This window comes from Peromyscus californicus, unplaced genomic scaffold (assembly GCF_007827085.1).
Source record: "Peromyscus californicus insignis strain IS unplaced genomic scaffold, ASM782708v3 Scaffold_10__1_contigs__length_136768540, whole genome shotgun sequence".
NCBI lineage: Eukaryota > Metazoa > Chordata > Mammalia > Rodentia > Cricetidae > Peromyscus > Peromyscus californicus.
This window is the reverse complement of record NW_026294391.1, coordinates 15,865,112-15,881,261: the sequence shown is the minus strand read 5'-3', so window position 1 is coordinate 15,881,261 and position 16,150 is coordinate 15,865,112. Positions and strand designations below refer to the sequence as shown.

The following is a 16,150-nucleotide window of genomic DNA, read 5'->3' as shown; positions in this document are numbered from 1 at the left end:
ATCCTAGCATGGGTGCTCTTGGGAACAGGTCAGTCACAGCATCCTGTACCTGGAGTGTGCCAAGAACCCCTTTAGCCACCTGGCAAAGTGGAGGGTGTGTTCATGGGGGTTTTTAAGTCTTCCCTGAGTTCCCCACGCTTCTGAGTAAGTTTGTGAGGGAATGTGTTCAACATTGTAGGAAGGGGGAGTAGTATGTGAGCTCTGTGGGAGAGGGGGCAGGGAGGCAAGAAAGAGGAGGGAATCCAGAGGCTGATGGGCAAGAGAATTGTTGGGCAAGGGGGAGATGTGCCAGAGTAGTTTCATGTTGAACAGGGAGTCATGAGTGCACAAGAAATGGGTCATCAAGGATGTCCTCTGGGGCTAGCTCTAGGACAGAGAGGAGACTGTGGGGGGATCCTGATGAGGTATATATGGTGTCTCTCATTCTTGTGAGTCTTGCTCCGGGGCTATGGAGTGTGAATATGAGAAATCTCACGGTCACATCATAAATTACCACAGAGGAAGTGGAATTGAGACACAATTAGAGGTCAGCGTGTTACTAGAAGGTCAGTGTTCTTGGGCTGGGAGCAGGTATAACAGACAAACTTTGGCCAAAAGGAAAGTGCCTCTTTTTTATTTCCTAAGACTATGGGCATCAAAATGAGACCAGATTTGGATACCATAACCTGAGCAGGGGTAGCAGAGGTAGAGGTTTCAAGTACCAACGGTTTCCTAGGAAAACTACAAAATCCTCTAGCTGAAGGGGGCCATCAGGGCAATACAGGCTCTCCCTGTTTGGTAGGGGTGAGAACCAGTCTCACCACATAGATTTCTGAAGGTCTACAAATTCCTGGGGATTCTCAGGATGATTCTCAGCCACAGATTAGATAAGAGGGAATGGGGACCTGATGGCCAAGGCAAAGGTAAAACGTGGTGGTTGACTGTGGGTCTCTTGGATCAGGAAGCTTGGCTGGGAAGAGAAAGTGGCAGGGGAACCGAGCATCCTAGCCATGAATTCTGCTCCCTCCTCTTCTGAAGAAGGGCAGCAAATGCTGGCTAGGCTGGGAAAAGCAGGGAGGCAAGAGCAGGAAGAGGAAGTTCTGAAGACACATGTCCCTTTGCCCTGGATGAGCTGTCACTGTCCCCACACCATACTCTAAGGTGGGGGCAGCTTCCGGTGAGAAGAAGAGCAGCTCCTTACCCTGGGGGACTCTAGTGGATTATCCTCCTTTGTCATTGGCTTCAGGACCCACCAAAGTGTCAGCATGGCCAGGATCTGTCCACTGCCAATGGGAAGTCCTTCTTTGCACAAAGACTCCAAAGGAACTCCAGAGCTCCGTCTTGAGGTACAGTGACTGTGATCTGGATTATTGGATCTGAAAAGATCAGTCGTCCCTCCTGAGACTGACCATTTGGAGAGCGGTCCCAGGGTCATTGGGAATGAGCCTCTAAATTGTTTAATAGGATGCCACAAGCCATCGGGTCACTTCAAAGAAGAGTCTGATGGTTGGAGAGTGGCAGGCTTTGCCTTTTTTTGTCTGTCTTTCTGTCTCTCTCCATCTCTTTGCCATGCTCCCCATGAACATCCTATACCACACAGAAGTGATGGCTGTGGTTGAGTGTGTCCCCTAATGCTCACAGGAAAGAAGCTTTGTCCTCTAAGGAGCAGGGAGAGGAGTTGGTGGGATGCTTAGGGGTGGGGCAGTGGGGGAAGAAGTGAAGTTAAGGCCAGTTTGCCTCCAGAAGGTCTTTGACCTACGTCTGTGCTGTTTCTATGGATGTCGTATGTGAGCAGATACATGTTTGTTTGGGGGCACATGTGCCCAAGGGGAAGTGTGTGTCGGTTATGACACCCACACATGATTCAGGCATTGGCCACCTTGTTCGTGGAGACAGTCTTTCTGGTGGATTGAAGCTCATGATTAGCCTGGCCTTGCTGGGTGGTGATCCAAACCAATCTACCCACCAGTCTGTGCCTCACCAGATCTAGGATTCTGAGGGCAGGCTGCCATGCCTGGCTGTTCCCACTTAACTCAGGCACTCATGTTTGTGCTGCAAGCACCATTAGTGTCAGAGCTAACCCCCAAACTTTTCAAAATGGCGTTTCACAGATCTCGCGTGAACCTGCACAGGTTCGGTGCTTGCTGTCTGTACTGCTGTGAGTTCATTCGTGCAGCTGCTCTTGGATATGCACACATCCAAGAAAATTCTTGTACCACACATTGATCTTCAAGAAAAAAGTCTTCAGATTTAGGTGAATGTGGAAGGTTGGGTGGATCTGGGACGAGTTGGGGGGAAGGGTGTGGGGATGATGAAAACAAATTATATGAAAACCACAAAGAACTAGTAACGGTAATTGTAGTTAGAGTTTTCCTGCCTGGCCCACAGTCAGGACAAATCTCTGTCACCCGCCAGTCCCACAGCCACTCAGACCCGACCAAGTAAACACAGAGACTTATACTGGTTACAAACTGTATGGCCGTGGCAGGCTTCTTGCTAACTGTTCTTGCAGCTTAAATTAATCCATTTCCATTAATCTATACCTCGCCACATGGCTCGTGGCTTACTGGTATCTTCACATTCTGTTTCTCATCGTGGCAGCTGGCAGCGTCTCTCTGACTCAGCCTTCCACTTCCCAGCTTTATTCTCCTCCTTGTCCCGCCTACACTTCCTGCCTAGCCAATGGCCAATCAGTGTTTTATTTATTGACTAATTAGCAACACATTTGCCATACAGAACATCCCACAGCACTTCCCCTTTTTTTTTTCAAAAAGGAAGGTTTTAACCTTAACAAAGTAAAATTACATATAATTTGGGAATTTGGGCGTAGCTTCTCTTACTAATTCCTGCTGGAGGGGGGCGCTGTATCTTATGGGGATACAAAGAAAATTTTAGGATTATGGAGTAGTCCATGAGGGTGTATCGTTTAAGTCAGTCGCCTTGAAACGGTTCTGGATGTTGGATCATCTGGTCCATGGTGTCATTGGAGACCTTTCAGGGGGTCTTGGCTGGTCAAACCTGATGTATCTTAATCTGCAACAAATCCATAGCCTCTGGCTTTCTGTGGGAACAAAAGCAGAGTCTCCTTTCCAAAGCAACAGATCCTTATATTCAAATTTTGAAGTCAAGGTACCTTTAAAATATACATTTTGGCATAACTCAACAGCTTTTACAATCAAATGTTTTTCTACAGTTAAAAGTCCCAAAGACAACACAATGCAGATTCTCTGTGTAATATCCATTTTTACGTGGCTTATTTTTATACTACCTTTACTGTCTCTTTAAAGACTTTATTTTTTAAAACTATGTATTTGTTTCTATAACTCTATATATCATCTTTTTTGTCTCTTTCAAGCCTACGTATCTTTTACACACATTGTAAACTATTACATCTGAATCTGTCTTATTGTGAATCTATTGCCTTAAACTGCAGCAGCTGTGGCTGCTGGATCCACCCACCTCAGCTTCCCAACATGGCCATGGTTTACCGCCAGCTCTGGGAGCTATGGGGGGGGGGGTCTATGCTTTTAGCCAAGCAGCGTGTAGCCCAGAAACCTCCCCTTTTGCTCTGCACCAGCAAAGGCTAAATCCACCATGCAGCTCAAAGTGCCACTTGCAAAGGCCTCATTCCCTCCATAGGCAGGTCGAGCACGCACGCTAGGAACCCACCAGTAGCTCAAACCAGCAGCTGCCGCTCATTTGAGAGAGACAATTAGGAACTGTTTTTAGCTCCGTTTTAGAATCTTTTCTCAGGTTTTAGGTGGAAACTCTTGCCACCACGTTGGACGCCATTTGTAGTTAGAATTTTCCTGCCTGGCCCACAGTCAGGACAAATCTCTGTCACCCGCCAGTCCCACAGCCACTCAGACCCGACCAAGTAAACACAGAGACTTATACTGGTTACAAACTGTATGGCCGTGGCAGGCTTCTTGCTAACTGTTCTTGCAGCTTAAATTAATCCATTTCCATTAATCTATACCTTGCCACATGGCTCGTGGTTTACCGGTATCTTCACATTCTGTTTCTCATCGTGGTGGCTGGCAGCGTCTCTCTGACTCAGCCTTCCACTTCCCAGCTTTATTCTCCTCCTTGTCCCGCCTACACTTCCTGCCTAGCCAATGGCCAATCAGTGTTTTATTTATTGACTAATTAGCAACACATTTGCCATACAGAACATCCCACAGCAGGTAATTTTAAAGGTATTTGATGGAGGTCATGGCCACTCAGATTGTCTCTCATTTCCTGTCTCAACTGAGTGTCCTGTCACCCTGTCCCATGCCCTCCTACAAGGAACTGGAGCTTTGCTGATTGGACACTCAGCCCAGCAAACTGGGGCCAAAATAAACATTTGAATGAGGTATGTGGTATAGTCATTCATTACCGGAAATGGAGTTTCAGTAGCAGTGAGTCTCTTCATCCAGCGGGTAATAATGCCAGCACATTTCCAGTCACAGTGTATTTCTTTTTGTTGGGGGGGGGGGTTCGAGACAGAGTTTCTCTCTGTAGCTTTGGAGCCTGTCCTGGAACTCACTCTGCAGACCAGGCTGGCCTCGAAATCACAGAGATCCACCTGCCTCTGCTTCCCGAATGCTGGGATTAAAGGCATGATACAGCATATTTCTTAAGTCCACAGTGTAAAGATTTCCTGTGATGCTTACCGACCAGCAGAATTCTAGGAAACAGAATACATGAAAATCTGAGACCAGGGAACAGCAAGATGATAAACCACTGTGTGAGCAAGCCTTTTGACTGAGTAGAGTTCCTTGACCCCATGTGGTAGAAGGAGAGAACAGACTCCCCGTGTTGTTCTTTAATATTCACATATGTGTGCTATGGCGTGTACATCTGTGAATACACACACACACACACACACACACACACACACACACACACACACACACACACACTTTTGAAATGTAAGAATACAATCAGAAAAATTGGAAATTATATTCTGGAAAGCACTTGGGTTCACGACACCCAGGAAAGACACCATCTTCTGGTGCCCAGGTGCCTGGGAACATGAGAAAGTCAGTTTGGACACTGTTGCTTGCTCTCCCCAATGCCTTTCCTCAGCCAAGCACCGAGGCAGTAGAGAACAAAATGGTTATGCAGGCAGAACCCGAGAACTGTTGCTGGTGAGCCCCTTCTTCCTATGCACGTGCACTTCCCTCTAAAATATGACCTTCCTCCCTGGATCCCTCAATTGTACCAACTGAAAGAGATAATGCATTCCATGTCCCTCACATGCAAGAGACCTGGACAGGACCAGAGGTGTTGAGGTCCTCTGCTCTAAAGCTGTCTTTCTTTGTTCTCCAGACTATTTGGAATTCAGTTCCACGTTGTGTGGACCTAGGGGAACAAGCCTGCCTATTAGATGAGTGTGTCCCTACCTCTTCCCAGAGGACTCCCCTTAGTAGCTGCTAGGAAAAGATGACAATCAGGCAAGCAGCAGTCTAATTTGGACAGTGAGTATAGGAGCTCAGAATGCCATTAATATTACTGAAGGTGTATGGTTTTGGGGATTCACTGTCTTGCTAGAAGGGTTCCTGTTCAGGCAGCAGGGTAGGTGTTTTGAAGTACTCAAAGCAGAGTTTCTTTCTCTGTCCTTTCTCCTGGTATCCGTGTTTTTAGTTCCTAATGCTTACATTGTCCTGAAGCCCTATAGATTGTCCATTGACTTCAGGAAGGAGAGGCTTCTCCCTCCCACAATTTCATCTGTGTTATGTACCCAAACACCACAAAGCAAGGACATCCATTGAAGTCTGAAGTTTGTTGAGCAATTTCAGCATCCAGCCCCCAGCATCAACATATCTGGAGGCCAAACCTTAGACTAGGCTCAGTATAGAGCAATTGACAGAAATGCTGAGGGCCACCATCAAGAACGCAAGCAAATCTGTAAGCCCATGAGGATGCTCTTTCCAGGTCATTACCAACACCTCACCACCCCCACCTGCACAGTACTCAGTTCTCCATGTGTCATCCTGTGTTGCATGTGCTCTGTGGCACAGGGCTTACCAAGAGACCTCACTCTAAATGGGGATAGTCGCACGTAAAGATTAACATCTGTAGGTGTCTTAGGGTTTTCTTGATATGAAGAGACATCATGACAGTGGCCACCCTTACAAAGGAAAACCGTTAACTCTGGCTGGCTTACATTTCAGAGGTTTAGTCCATTATCACCATGGTGGGAAGCACGGTAGCATGCAGGCAGACATGGTGCTGGAGAGGTAGCAGAGAGTTCTACATCTGGATCCACAGGCAGCAGGAAGAGAGTGAGTGAGCCACTAGGCCTGGCTTGAGCTTCTGAGACCTCAAAGCCCACCTGCCAGTGACACACTTCCTTCAACAAGGCCACACCTACTCCAACAAGGCCACACCTCCAATAATACTACCCCTTATGATTCTCTGGGGATCATTTTCATTCACACTACCAGAGTAGGGATAGCACCCATTGACTGGACATACTCATGACTGTTTCCATTCAAAGGACAAGGTAGTCATTAGGAATGGAGACTGAGCTGGGCGTGGTAGGTCTCACCTTTAACCCCAGCATGCAAGACCCAAAGGTAGAGAGATCTCTGTGAATTTTCTTCCTCACTGGGATATTTATACAGTTCTGGGACAGCTACAGCTACACAGTGTTGCTCAAAACAAAAACAAAACATAATGGAGACTGAAGGCAGAATGCCTGCTTCTCCTATTGCATCCCACTAACTTTCATGTCCTCTAAACTTGTTCCAACTTCTTTTCCCTCAGAGCTGGATATTCACACTGGGTCACATGTAAACTGTGATGGTACCCACATGCAGCGCATTTCTGTAAGGTTGAGTAGATCAGACATATGAACGTGGTGGGATTTGGCCCATGGTACTAGACAGGCAGGATGAAACATTGCACCTTAGGGGCATTCATCATGTTTTTGATCCTTTCCTTGAGAGGCACCTGCACAGTGTCTGTCCATCCCAGTCTTCACTTCCACCTGAGTCAGTGAGATATGGCAATGGCAGCTCATTTGTTATATTTTCTTTTTTTCCCCTTGATTTTGGAGACAAACATGAATGGGAATTGTTATCCTCAAATTCCATGGGGGAATTCTGCTTGGAATCTGTTGTTCATGCTTTTGAAGTCAAGTCTCAGGGCACATGTGTTAACGATTTTACTTGGCATGCAGCTCTGCAAAAATCACAACGTGCACCTCACCATGATGAACAACTTATTTTATCATTGTGAAAACGATATGACCATTTTTGGTTCCACACACAGTGAGGTCATGAAGTATACATGTATACATATAGTCAAGCTCATTTAACTCAGAATTACAGCCTGTGAGTGAATATATGGTGTGTAACGTATGACAATTTCCTCTCTTCTGTGTCCTAACAGAGACACTGAGAGAGAGGGAGAGATGGAGGGGGGAAGGTGAGGGAGAGGTTCTTTCTGCAATCTTGAGAATTCCTTTGTGCAACCACCAGACCATGGATTCTGAGCTTGTTCCATTTTAGCCCTTTTGTGAAAGCACCCGCACATGCAGCACAACAGGGCAGTCGGCCCAGAAAGCAGAGCATCTGTGGCACTGGGACCAGGACTGCACAGGTGTTCACAGACCCTCTCTGGGTTGCCAGCAGGAGGAAAGGAACTGCCCCATTTGGACACTCTCACTGAGAATCCAATGGGCCCTGTAGCTAGTGGCCGAGGCCCTGTTCTTGTCCTCTCTGACTCTGCTTCTCACAAACAGGCTCAGAGCACCTTCAGGAAACTCCTAATGTTGAGAAGGCTCTGAAACACTGAACATGCTCCCCCACACTCTTGCTTCAGGTCGGGGTCCTGCAGAATGAGGCTGGTCACGTGGCAGTCTCCATGAGCCCTGGCTCTCTCCTGGTAACCTAGGCAACCACCCACACTCCATCCGTTCAGAAAAATCTCTTTTTCTCCCAGGTTATTGATTTCCTCTGGCACAGCGGTTTCGGGATGAGATTACCAACCTACACCTCTGCCACCGCCTCCTGTCCACAGTCCTCACAGGGCCTCACACTGAGTCACGACATTTAAGGAACACGTATCTCCAACCTCTCATGAGAGAAAATCAGAATGGGGCACTGGGGGAATGTCTGTCTATTTCAAAAGGGCTGGGAGGGGTTGGCACGACACAGTCATAGAGGTAAATGATGTTGCACGATGAAAGGTATTCCAATGGCATCACCATGACAACTCCAATCAAGGCATAATTAGAGTCTCTCTTGCAGCACCAGCTTTTGAAACGTGCTTGTCGTTTTGAGAGCAGCAGCAACACACCTAAGGCACTGGAAAGTGCTCGGGAAGATGCTGCCTGCTGTCTTGTGAGTGTGAGGAACACATCCTGGTCTTCTCATCCAAGAAACACCTCACCAAAGACTGTGAGGCAGGAAGTGGGAGCACAGTGTGCCTGGGGGCTTTACGACTCAGGAAAGAGCTGGTGTTGTTTGAAGGTAGATTGCAATTGATTCCAAGTGTACAGCTCAGGGCTGGGGAGCCAGGTGGCTGGGAAAGTGTCTGGCTCATAGGCAAGAGAGCCTGAGATAGGATCCCCAAGCACTCACTCAAAACTCAGGCCTGGCAGGAACACCCCTAATCCTAGGGCTGCTAGGCAGAAAGAAGAGGATTCCTGGGACTCACTGTCTACCTGATCAAGCCACACTGGTGACTTCCCAGATCTTGGGAGAGATCTGGCTCAGAACACATGATGGAGAGAAATAGAGGAACACACCCAGAGTCAACCTCAGACCGCCAGCCACACAGGCATGAGGGCCCACACTTGCACACTCCTGCAGGCACTCACATACAACACACATATGTAATTGTACAGCTCAACCCCTGGAGCAGGACTAAGAAATGAAATGAAAGGAGGTAAAGACTCCTGCAGGCACTCACATACAACACACATATGTAATTGTACAGCTCAACCCCTGGAGCAGGACTAAGAAATGAAATGAAAGGAGGTAAAGATGATGAGTCAGTAGTCATGGTCAAGTGAGAGCGTCAATGGGACTCAAACAACCAAGGACAAAGTAAGGCGACTACCTCGTCGGAACAGAAGACAACCCGGAAGGGGAAGCAGGGAGCATGGGTGATGGCTCCAGTGACCATTAAGATGCCTGGGGCAGAGATCTTGGCCAAGCCTTCAGTGTTGTTATCCATAGAAGGCATGGAGTTTCCAGGGGGTGGGGCGCTGGAGCTGGCAGCTGAGCCTGGACCATCCTGCCAAAAGTTCCTGCATCCACCATGCCAACAGAATCACAGTGGATCCTGTTGTTGGTTGAGGTGGCTCACTTGACTATCCAGGGAGGTGGGCCTTAGGCCACATGGTTCAGTGACCTCCTCCTACTCTGTCATCTCTCTCTGAAACTTTACCAGTGTGTATTCTGACAAGGGGCATGTGGTCATACTGCATGAAGAGGTGCCGTCAGGAAGACCGTCAGGCAGGTGAAGAATCGGGTAGGGGAAGATGTGACAGGAAGAAACCACCTACACCAAGAGATCCACTGTTGAAAAGGACAAAAGTAAGCATTGCTGTATCAAGGAAGGAATATCGTAAAGTAACAAAGAAAACTTAACTGTAGTGGAAATTTAACTTGTCACATATCAGTAGTGTGGCTTAGACCATGTGTTACGAAACTCACAACGTGTTGAACAAACAAGTTGACTACTGGATTAGGGTGGAGATCACTACACAGTTTTTTCACCTTCCCAAATCTCTGACAAAATGACATGATGACTTTCCAGTCCACATTAACAACAGGAGGCAGTTGGTCACAGAAGAGAATATGTTTTCACATTTGGAACAGGGCATTTCATGGCGTCTGGTACAAGCACAGGACACTACAGACTTGAAAAGAGCAAATCATTTCAATGATGGGGAAGGTAAAACCCACTTGTACGCCCTGACACAACTGATCAGACAGAGGTACAGGTGCCCTGTCCACTGACTGCATGTCAGGGGGCATGTGAGAAGTTAGGACTACAGAGAGCACAGCAAGGGACACATCTCACCGTCTCCCCTTGTCGCCTAGAAGACAAGATTTATCCTAACAGGATGCCTTCACACTCAGAGCTATCAAGGCACCCCGAAATGGCTGGCAGGGATGTGTTTCCGAGACTCCACCAGCTCCCTCTAGCATTGAGAAGTCATACACTGAGCACTGCACAGTGGTTGCTAAGCAGCAACCTGGAGCAATGGCCAACTCTCTCATTTGAATAAGGCCCCAGCCCACCCCACCTGTGTGGCATATAGGCAGGTCAAAGACTGGTCTTCTTGTCATTTCAACGAGGGGTGCATTCTGCCCTCCCATCTGCCCTCTTGAATCATCAGAGTCTTTTAGCAGCTAAGAGACACAGAGCATGCACAGATCCCCAATACTACCACTAACAAACCTATGGAATACTTTCCACTGCTGGCCCTTGACCTGTAAGAGCAAACTTAAGGGCAAACTGACCTCCCCAGCTTCCACTCCATAATACGTGTATACCCAGGCAATGGTTATTTATACTGTCACTACTGGAAAACATGGGACTCGTGAAGACAGTTCTTATGAACATTTGCCACTTATCACCAGTTTCTGGTGATAACAATATGTACACCACTGTCCGGCACTATAATGATGCCACCCAAACCTTCCTTCAGTACAGTCCTTGCCCATTCCCCAGACTGTCCATGCTGACCGCAGCATGCACACTTGAGCTTCTCGTCTCTTTGTCTCCTCATCTACATGAGACTATGCCTCTCTTGACCTGGCTGCATGTCTTTAAATGATTTCATTGAGCAGATGAAGAGGAAGGGGGTTGGTTGTGACACAGTTCTGAAATTTCAAGTCAGCCTCTGCTATGGCAGAGTGAACAATAGTTAATTCCTGCAGAGATCCAGGATTTGGTATGGCTAAGGAGGGACTCCTCTCTTGTTCCGTGTAGGTTCAAACCCTGGGGTTTTTACCTAATACAGTGCATTCGGTAGCTAGCTGCTTTAAGCCTGCATTCCCTTGCTTCAACTTCTAGAAGCTGCAAGTCGATCTGTGTCTGCTATCCAGAACATGCATCCCATCATATCTGTAAGCCCTTTTCTGGGGCACTCAATAAACTGACATCAAGAAGACATATAGAAGATATATGTATGTCTTATATATACATCATATATACATATACATATATACATATACACACAGAGACGATGTTGGTTCTTCTTAACTGGAAGATGGGGGCATTGAGTTCCCAGAAAAATGAGTGAAAACTCTGTGTGTGAATCACAACATGGGAGCTCAGTGATCCCTGGTCCCCAGTTTTCTTTTGTATCGGCTAACACACACCACCATACCCACAAAGGCATGCTTAAAGACATAAGCAGGGAAGTTGAAGCCTTTCCTAGGACAACTCCCATCATAGCACAAGTGTTGGGACTCATCCAAAGGCAGCTGACTGCCTTGATCTCAGAAGGGTCTGGGCCCCTGAGCTGGCCGTGCCACACTGTCTGAATACGTTTTCACCTCCATCCTCTGGGAGCCAGCTCCGCGGCCTTCTTCCATCCTCTACTTGAGCATCCTCTGGAACATCCTCATGCTTTCCTGCTGCCTCTCCAGCTGGAGCATCTGCTCTGGCTCCTGATGCTCCCCAGGCCCCTCAGGCAGGGGGCTCGGTCTGTTGGCTCCCAGGCTGAGGGTGAGGCCACTGAGGCCCTGTACCAGCGTTTCCCAGGAGGGGGGGTTGGGAGCCTTGTTCCCGTCTCCACTCACCCCAGCAATGCTTGGCACGTGGCCCTGGCACCGGAGCTGATTCTGAGCTCTGTCACCTGAGGGAGAGCCTCTGACATCCCTTTCAAGCAGGTAAGGTGCCATGTGATCCCGGTGCCAGCGTCTCGAGTGTCTCAGGAAGACTTTCTTCCTCTGAGGAAAGCCCTGCTTTTCCCAGTATTGCTGCCACAGGGCCTTCTTCTCTCAGGCCTGTTGCTGGAGCAGTCCCTCTGACAGAGGAGCAGGGGCAACTGAGCCAGGGCTGCGGCAGAGGCTCAGGCCACTCAGACTCATCCTTAGCTTTTCTGAGGAGGAAGGCTGAGAGCCTGCTGAGGCCTCTTGGGAGCTTGTCACAGTGGCCATGCAGGAGGGCATGGAAATCGACATTGGATCCCATTTCTGCAGCGGATCCATGGGGCTCTAGTCTGAGCCGGAGGCCACCCTGAGCCCTGGTTCCAGGAGGAAAAGTGAAGGTGGAGACTTGTGGAATAACTAGGCGATAGCCAGGAGGAATGTGTGCAGCCGGGAAAATCCAGACTGTAACAAGAGGTGAGAAGAGAAGAAAGAAAGCCCATGATTATTCATCTCACTTTGTCTGTCCCTCATCTTCAACATGGGGCCACCTTCCAGGCTTCTTCCGAGGGTTACACGAGATGATACATGTCCAGAGAGCTTAGCACAGGGCATGGTACATCAACAGCATTCCTGGATGGCAGCTGGAACTCTTTCTCATGCCTGACAGCTCATGAGCAAGGGAGCATATGGTGAACCACATCGATTCTTGCCTCACTCCCCGCCCCTCTCTCAAAGGCAACTCAACTGCAATGAATGGACAGTGATCGCCATTCTTCATAGAGGTGTCTACATGAATTCATAGGACAGAATTGTTTATGAGCGTACAAGGATTGGAAACCTAGTACCTCACCCGTCTCTGATTTTCATCCCACTGATCATTGGCTTGCCATGCTCTCCTAGAACCTGCTCAGTTGCCTGTGTGAACACTTCCATGACATGTACTGAGATCATAACCAAATTCCCTCCTTGTGATGAGAATGATAGAATCTCGGCAAGGGGCTTTCATTGACTCTGAGGTGGCTCTTTCCTGTGTAGGAACATGTGACCTTAGACAAAAGCCTACAAATAAACGTTGCCTGCCATTAAGTTTCAGCCACAGATGTCCTGATGTAGCGCTCAGAGCCAACTACCGCTCAACTGCTTGAATATGGTCTTGCCTTTACCTCCTGTCGTCCTACACCTACTCATCAACTGACCTGTGAAGACCATAGCCAAACTCCATTCTTGCACTCTGCAATGCCAGGGTTTGTGTCCTTTCACTTGGGCATGCAAACTGCGTCCCTGAGCATGGCTGACAGCTGCAAACTGTTGTGTTACACAGAAGTCTCCTCACCCAAGGGAAAAGCAAGGACCGTGAAAGGCAGGAAGTAAAACCAAAGGGGTATTGAACAATCTGGGTAAAGGTGGCATCAGTGAAAGAGGGCAAAGTCTGCTTAGTTGCTCATAGATTCGGACATGGGAGTCACACCTCTGCCTGCAGATAGCAGCAAGGTAGAGTTGGCCATGCTCTGTCCCAAGTGACTGCATGTTCTGCACACTTGAAAGACAGAGGACTGTGGAGGCTGAGGAAGGCAGCCTTCAGGAAGGCTCCCTATGTTAAGGCATGGGGGATAACTGAAGAAAGACATTCTGCGTATTTGTTCACCTGTGTGTGGGTGGGTGGGGGGGGTGATCAAGTTAAGCTTCCTACTGCATGGAAGTGAAGAAACTGCTTCCAGGAAGGAGATACTAAATAATGTCACTGGGCAGCACTGCTAGTCAGCTGCCATTCAATCTTGCAGCCTCCTGAGCACGAGCTTCATGAAATTCCAAGACAGCCAGGGAGGTCAAGAAGGGAGGGGTGAGGGAGAAGGAACGGAAGTGAGGGAGAGACTTTGAGAGAGAAACTAGTCCCACATTGTTCATCGAAGTCATCAGAAAATTTGCCACTGCTTTTTCACCTCCTCTGGACTTGGTTTCTGCTCTTCTATGCAGTCACTGAAGAAGGTCCCTGTCACAGCTACAAGGTCATTGTCCTTTCCACTCCACTTCCCTCTGCTCATCCAACTACGAACAGCAGCCATCATCACTGTGAACATGGTTAGCTTAATGATACCTGGTGACAGCCCATCTTCAGCACAATGGTTTCCTGGAATATGTCTTCCCCCTTGATGATCAAGGCCCTCCTCTCAAGATATTCAGAACGCTTTGCGTACCTTTCTCACCCAACATGTCCTTTCCTGGTTCTTCCCTGGAGACAATGGTTTCATAGGAAACCAAGTTACTCCTCAATCACCAACTTGCACTTCCCCAAGGCATGGATCTCTCCACATGCATTATGTCCCTACTGCAGAGCAGCACTCCTTACCAGGCCGATGAGGGCCCGTCCTTCAGAAAGATAACCATTCCACAACTCAACCTGACACACCATGTGTTTTCAGGGTCTCTCATGTGTCCACCTCCAACAGAGGAAGAGGCAGGCTTGGCTGGGTGGAAATGAGGGATGCAGAGTGCACACTGCTCTCATTTAGCTATCCCACAAGAAACTGGAGGAGGGAGGCCATGTCTTTGTGTGGGCAGCCATGTGAAGGCTCATCTTTGCCGAAGGCTGCTGACACCTCCATCCCTGCGGTGTGACTAGCTCTAGTCTATACTCCAGACCAGGTTTCTGGTGAGGGTGCTCACATTCTGTCTACTGCTCAGTAAGTGATATTCATGGGGAACTTACAGGTGCTCTAGGAGCTGAGGTGTGAACTCATATGGATCCTTTTATCCGGGAGGCAGAGTATTTGGGGGTGGCGGATATTACACTCAAAAAAAATAAATATTTATTTGGCTTTGGTCTTGATGCATGAACAAAACTACGATCTATCTCAGGATCAGGTAGCACAGAAAGCAAACCAAACAAAGCCACCCCAGGATATCCGAGCATGTAACAACCTTTGCATTGCCAGTTATGGGAAGACTAGGAATCCTCTGGGATAATGTGGAGGGCTGGTGTGGGGGTTGGAGCACATTCGGCGTACAAGGACAGTGTGGTTGAGGGTTTTGAAGTGGGAAGCAGGGTGTCACAAGATGAGTCTAAAGTGGTAGCCGCTCACACTGCTCCATGAAGCAAACATTGTGGGTCAAGGGCAAGGGTTTGGGCACATTACCTTTAAAGCAGTGCCTAGGCTGCTGTGGCTGCTGACAGAATGCCAGTTCCCTCACTATATCCCTGCACTTCCATGGATATTTTGCACCATTCCTCAATTATGTTCAAAGAAATATTTCTATAGATGCGCCCAATCATACAGAGAATTCTACGGATTTGAACAGGAGAATAACGCCCTTAAATTACTCGTTTAAGAATTCAATGGGGGGGCTGGAGAGATGGCTCAGAGGTTAAGAGCACTGACTGCTCTTCCAGAGGTCATGAGTTCAATTCCCAGCAACCACATGGTGGCTCAAAACCATCTGTAATGAGATCTGGTGCCCTCTTCTGACCTGCAGTCATACATGCTGTATACATAATAAATAAATCTTAAAAAAAAAAAAGAATTCAATGGGACCTCAATATCTCGTGATGGGGTTAGAAGTGACGATGCCAACAGCCGGGGTGGGAATCTTTCCAAGTCCAGCTGAGACAGGCTGATGGGACACTAGTGAAGCTGCAGCTTACTGGACAAATTCTAGGTGGAGGACAGAAGAGAGGACTTGTTGGGGTCCTGCTGTTGAGGTTGGATGAAAGCAAAGAGCAAGCCTGAGAGCTCTATGCCTATTGGGACAGTAAGATCGTGTTTGAAACTGGCAAGTGGGAGATGCTCTCGACTGGCAAGCTCTCAAACCGACAATGTCTCTACCTGTTGGGAGGGGATGTTAATGATGTGGCAGAAGAGAAGTTCCAGGCCAGCCAGGCATATGCATTTGAAGCCTCTTGGCTTCACTCAGGGCTAGTGGACAGCACTAGTGAGAGGAGATCACCAAAAACTAGGCTTTGAAAATGCCACAATGCAAATGTCAGGTTTGGTGGTTTGTCTAAACTAAGAAGAAAAGGGCAAACGGAAATGAAATACAATGGGTGACATAGCCACACCATCGTTTAAGGACAGCAATGTGGCAGCATAGTCTCATGTCAGTCCTGTTGTCCCCCTTATTTAAGGAAACACGTCCTGATGACTGAGTCTCTAGACGAATTTCTAAATGGTCTTATTAAATAAGAAACACAGAGCCAAATATAGGGGTGAAAGCCTTAGAAATTAGGGAAATAGTGAGAGCCACCAGCACACCTTAAACTCATCAAGTAGCTTCCAAGAGAGCTACTTCCTGTCTACCCAGGCTTTTATTGCCTTGCTGTTCTGCCCTCTCATTGGCTCTTAGCCCAG

General features: G+C 48.0%; 2 protein-coding genes across 7 annotated transcripts in view; both read right to left on the bottom strand.

The window, feature by feature from the left end:
* LOC128120175 (protein FAM156A/FAM156B-like) overlaps positions 1-16,150 on the bottom strand; it is a 62,202-nt gene that overhangs the window by 23,933 nt on the left and 22,119 nt on the right. The window lies entirely within an intron of this gene.
* Positions 7,182-16,150, bottom strand: part of LOC128120055 (protein FAM156A/FAM156B-like) — a 31,101-nt gene continuing 22,132 nt past the window's right edge. Inside the window, 1 exon segment of the mRNA XM_052753844.1 lies at positions 7,182-12,269. Coding sequence (XP_052609804.1) covers positions 11,532-12,146 — 615 coding nt within the window. The 5' untranslated portion in view covers positions 12,147-12,269 and the 3' untranslated portion in view covers positions 7,182-11,531.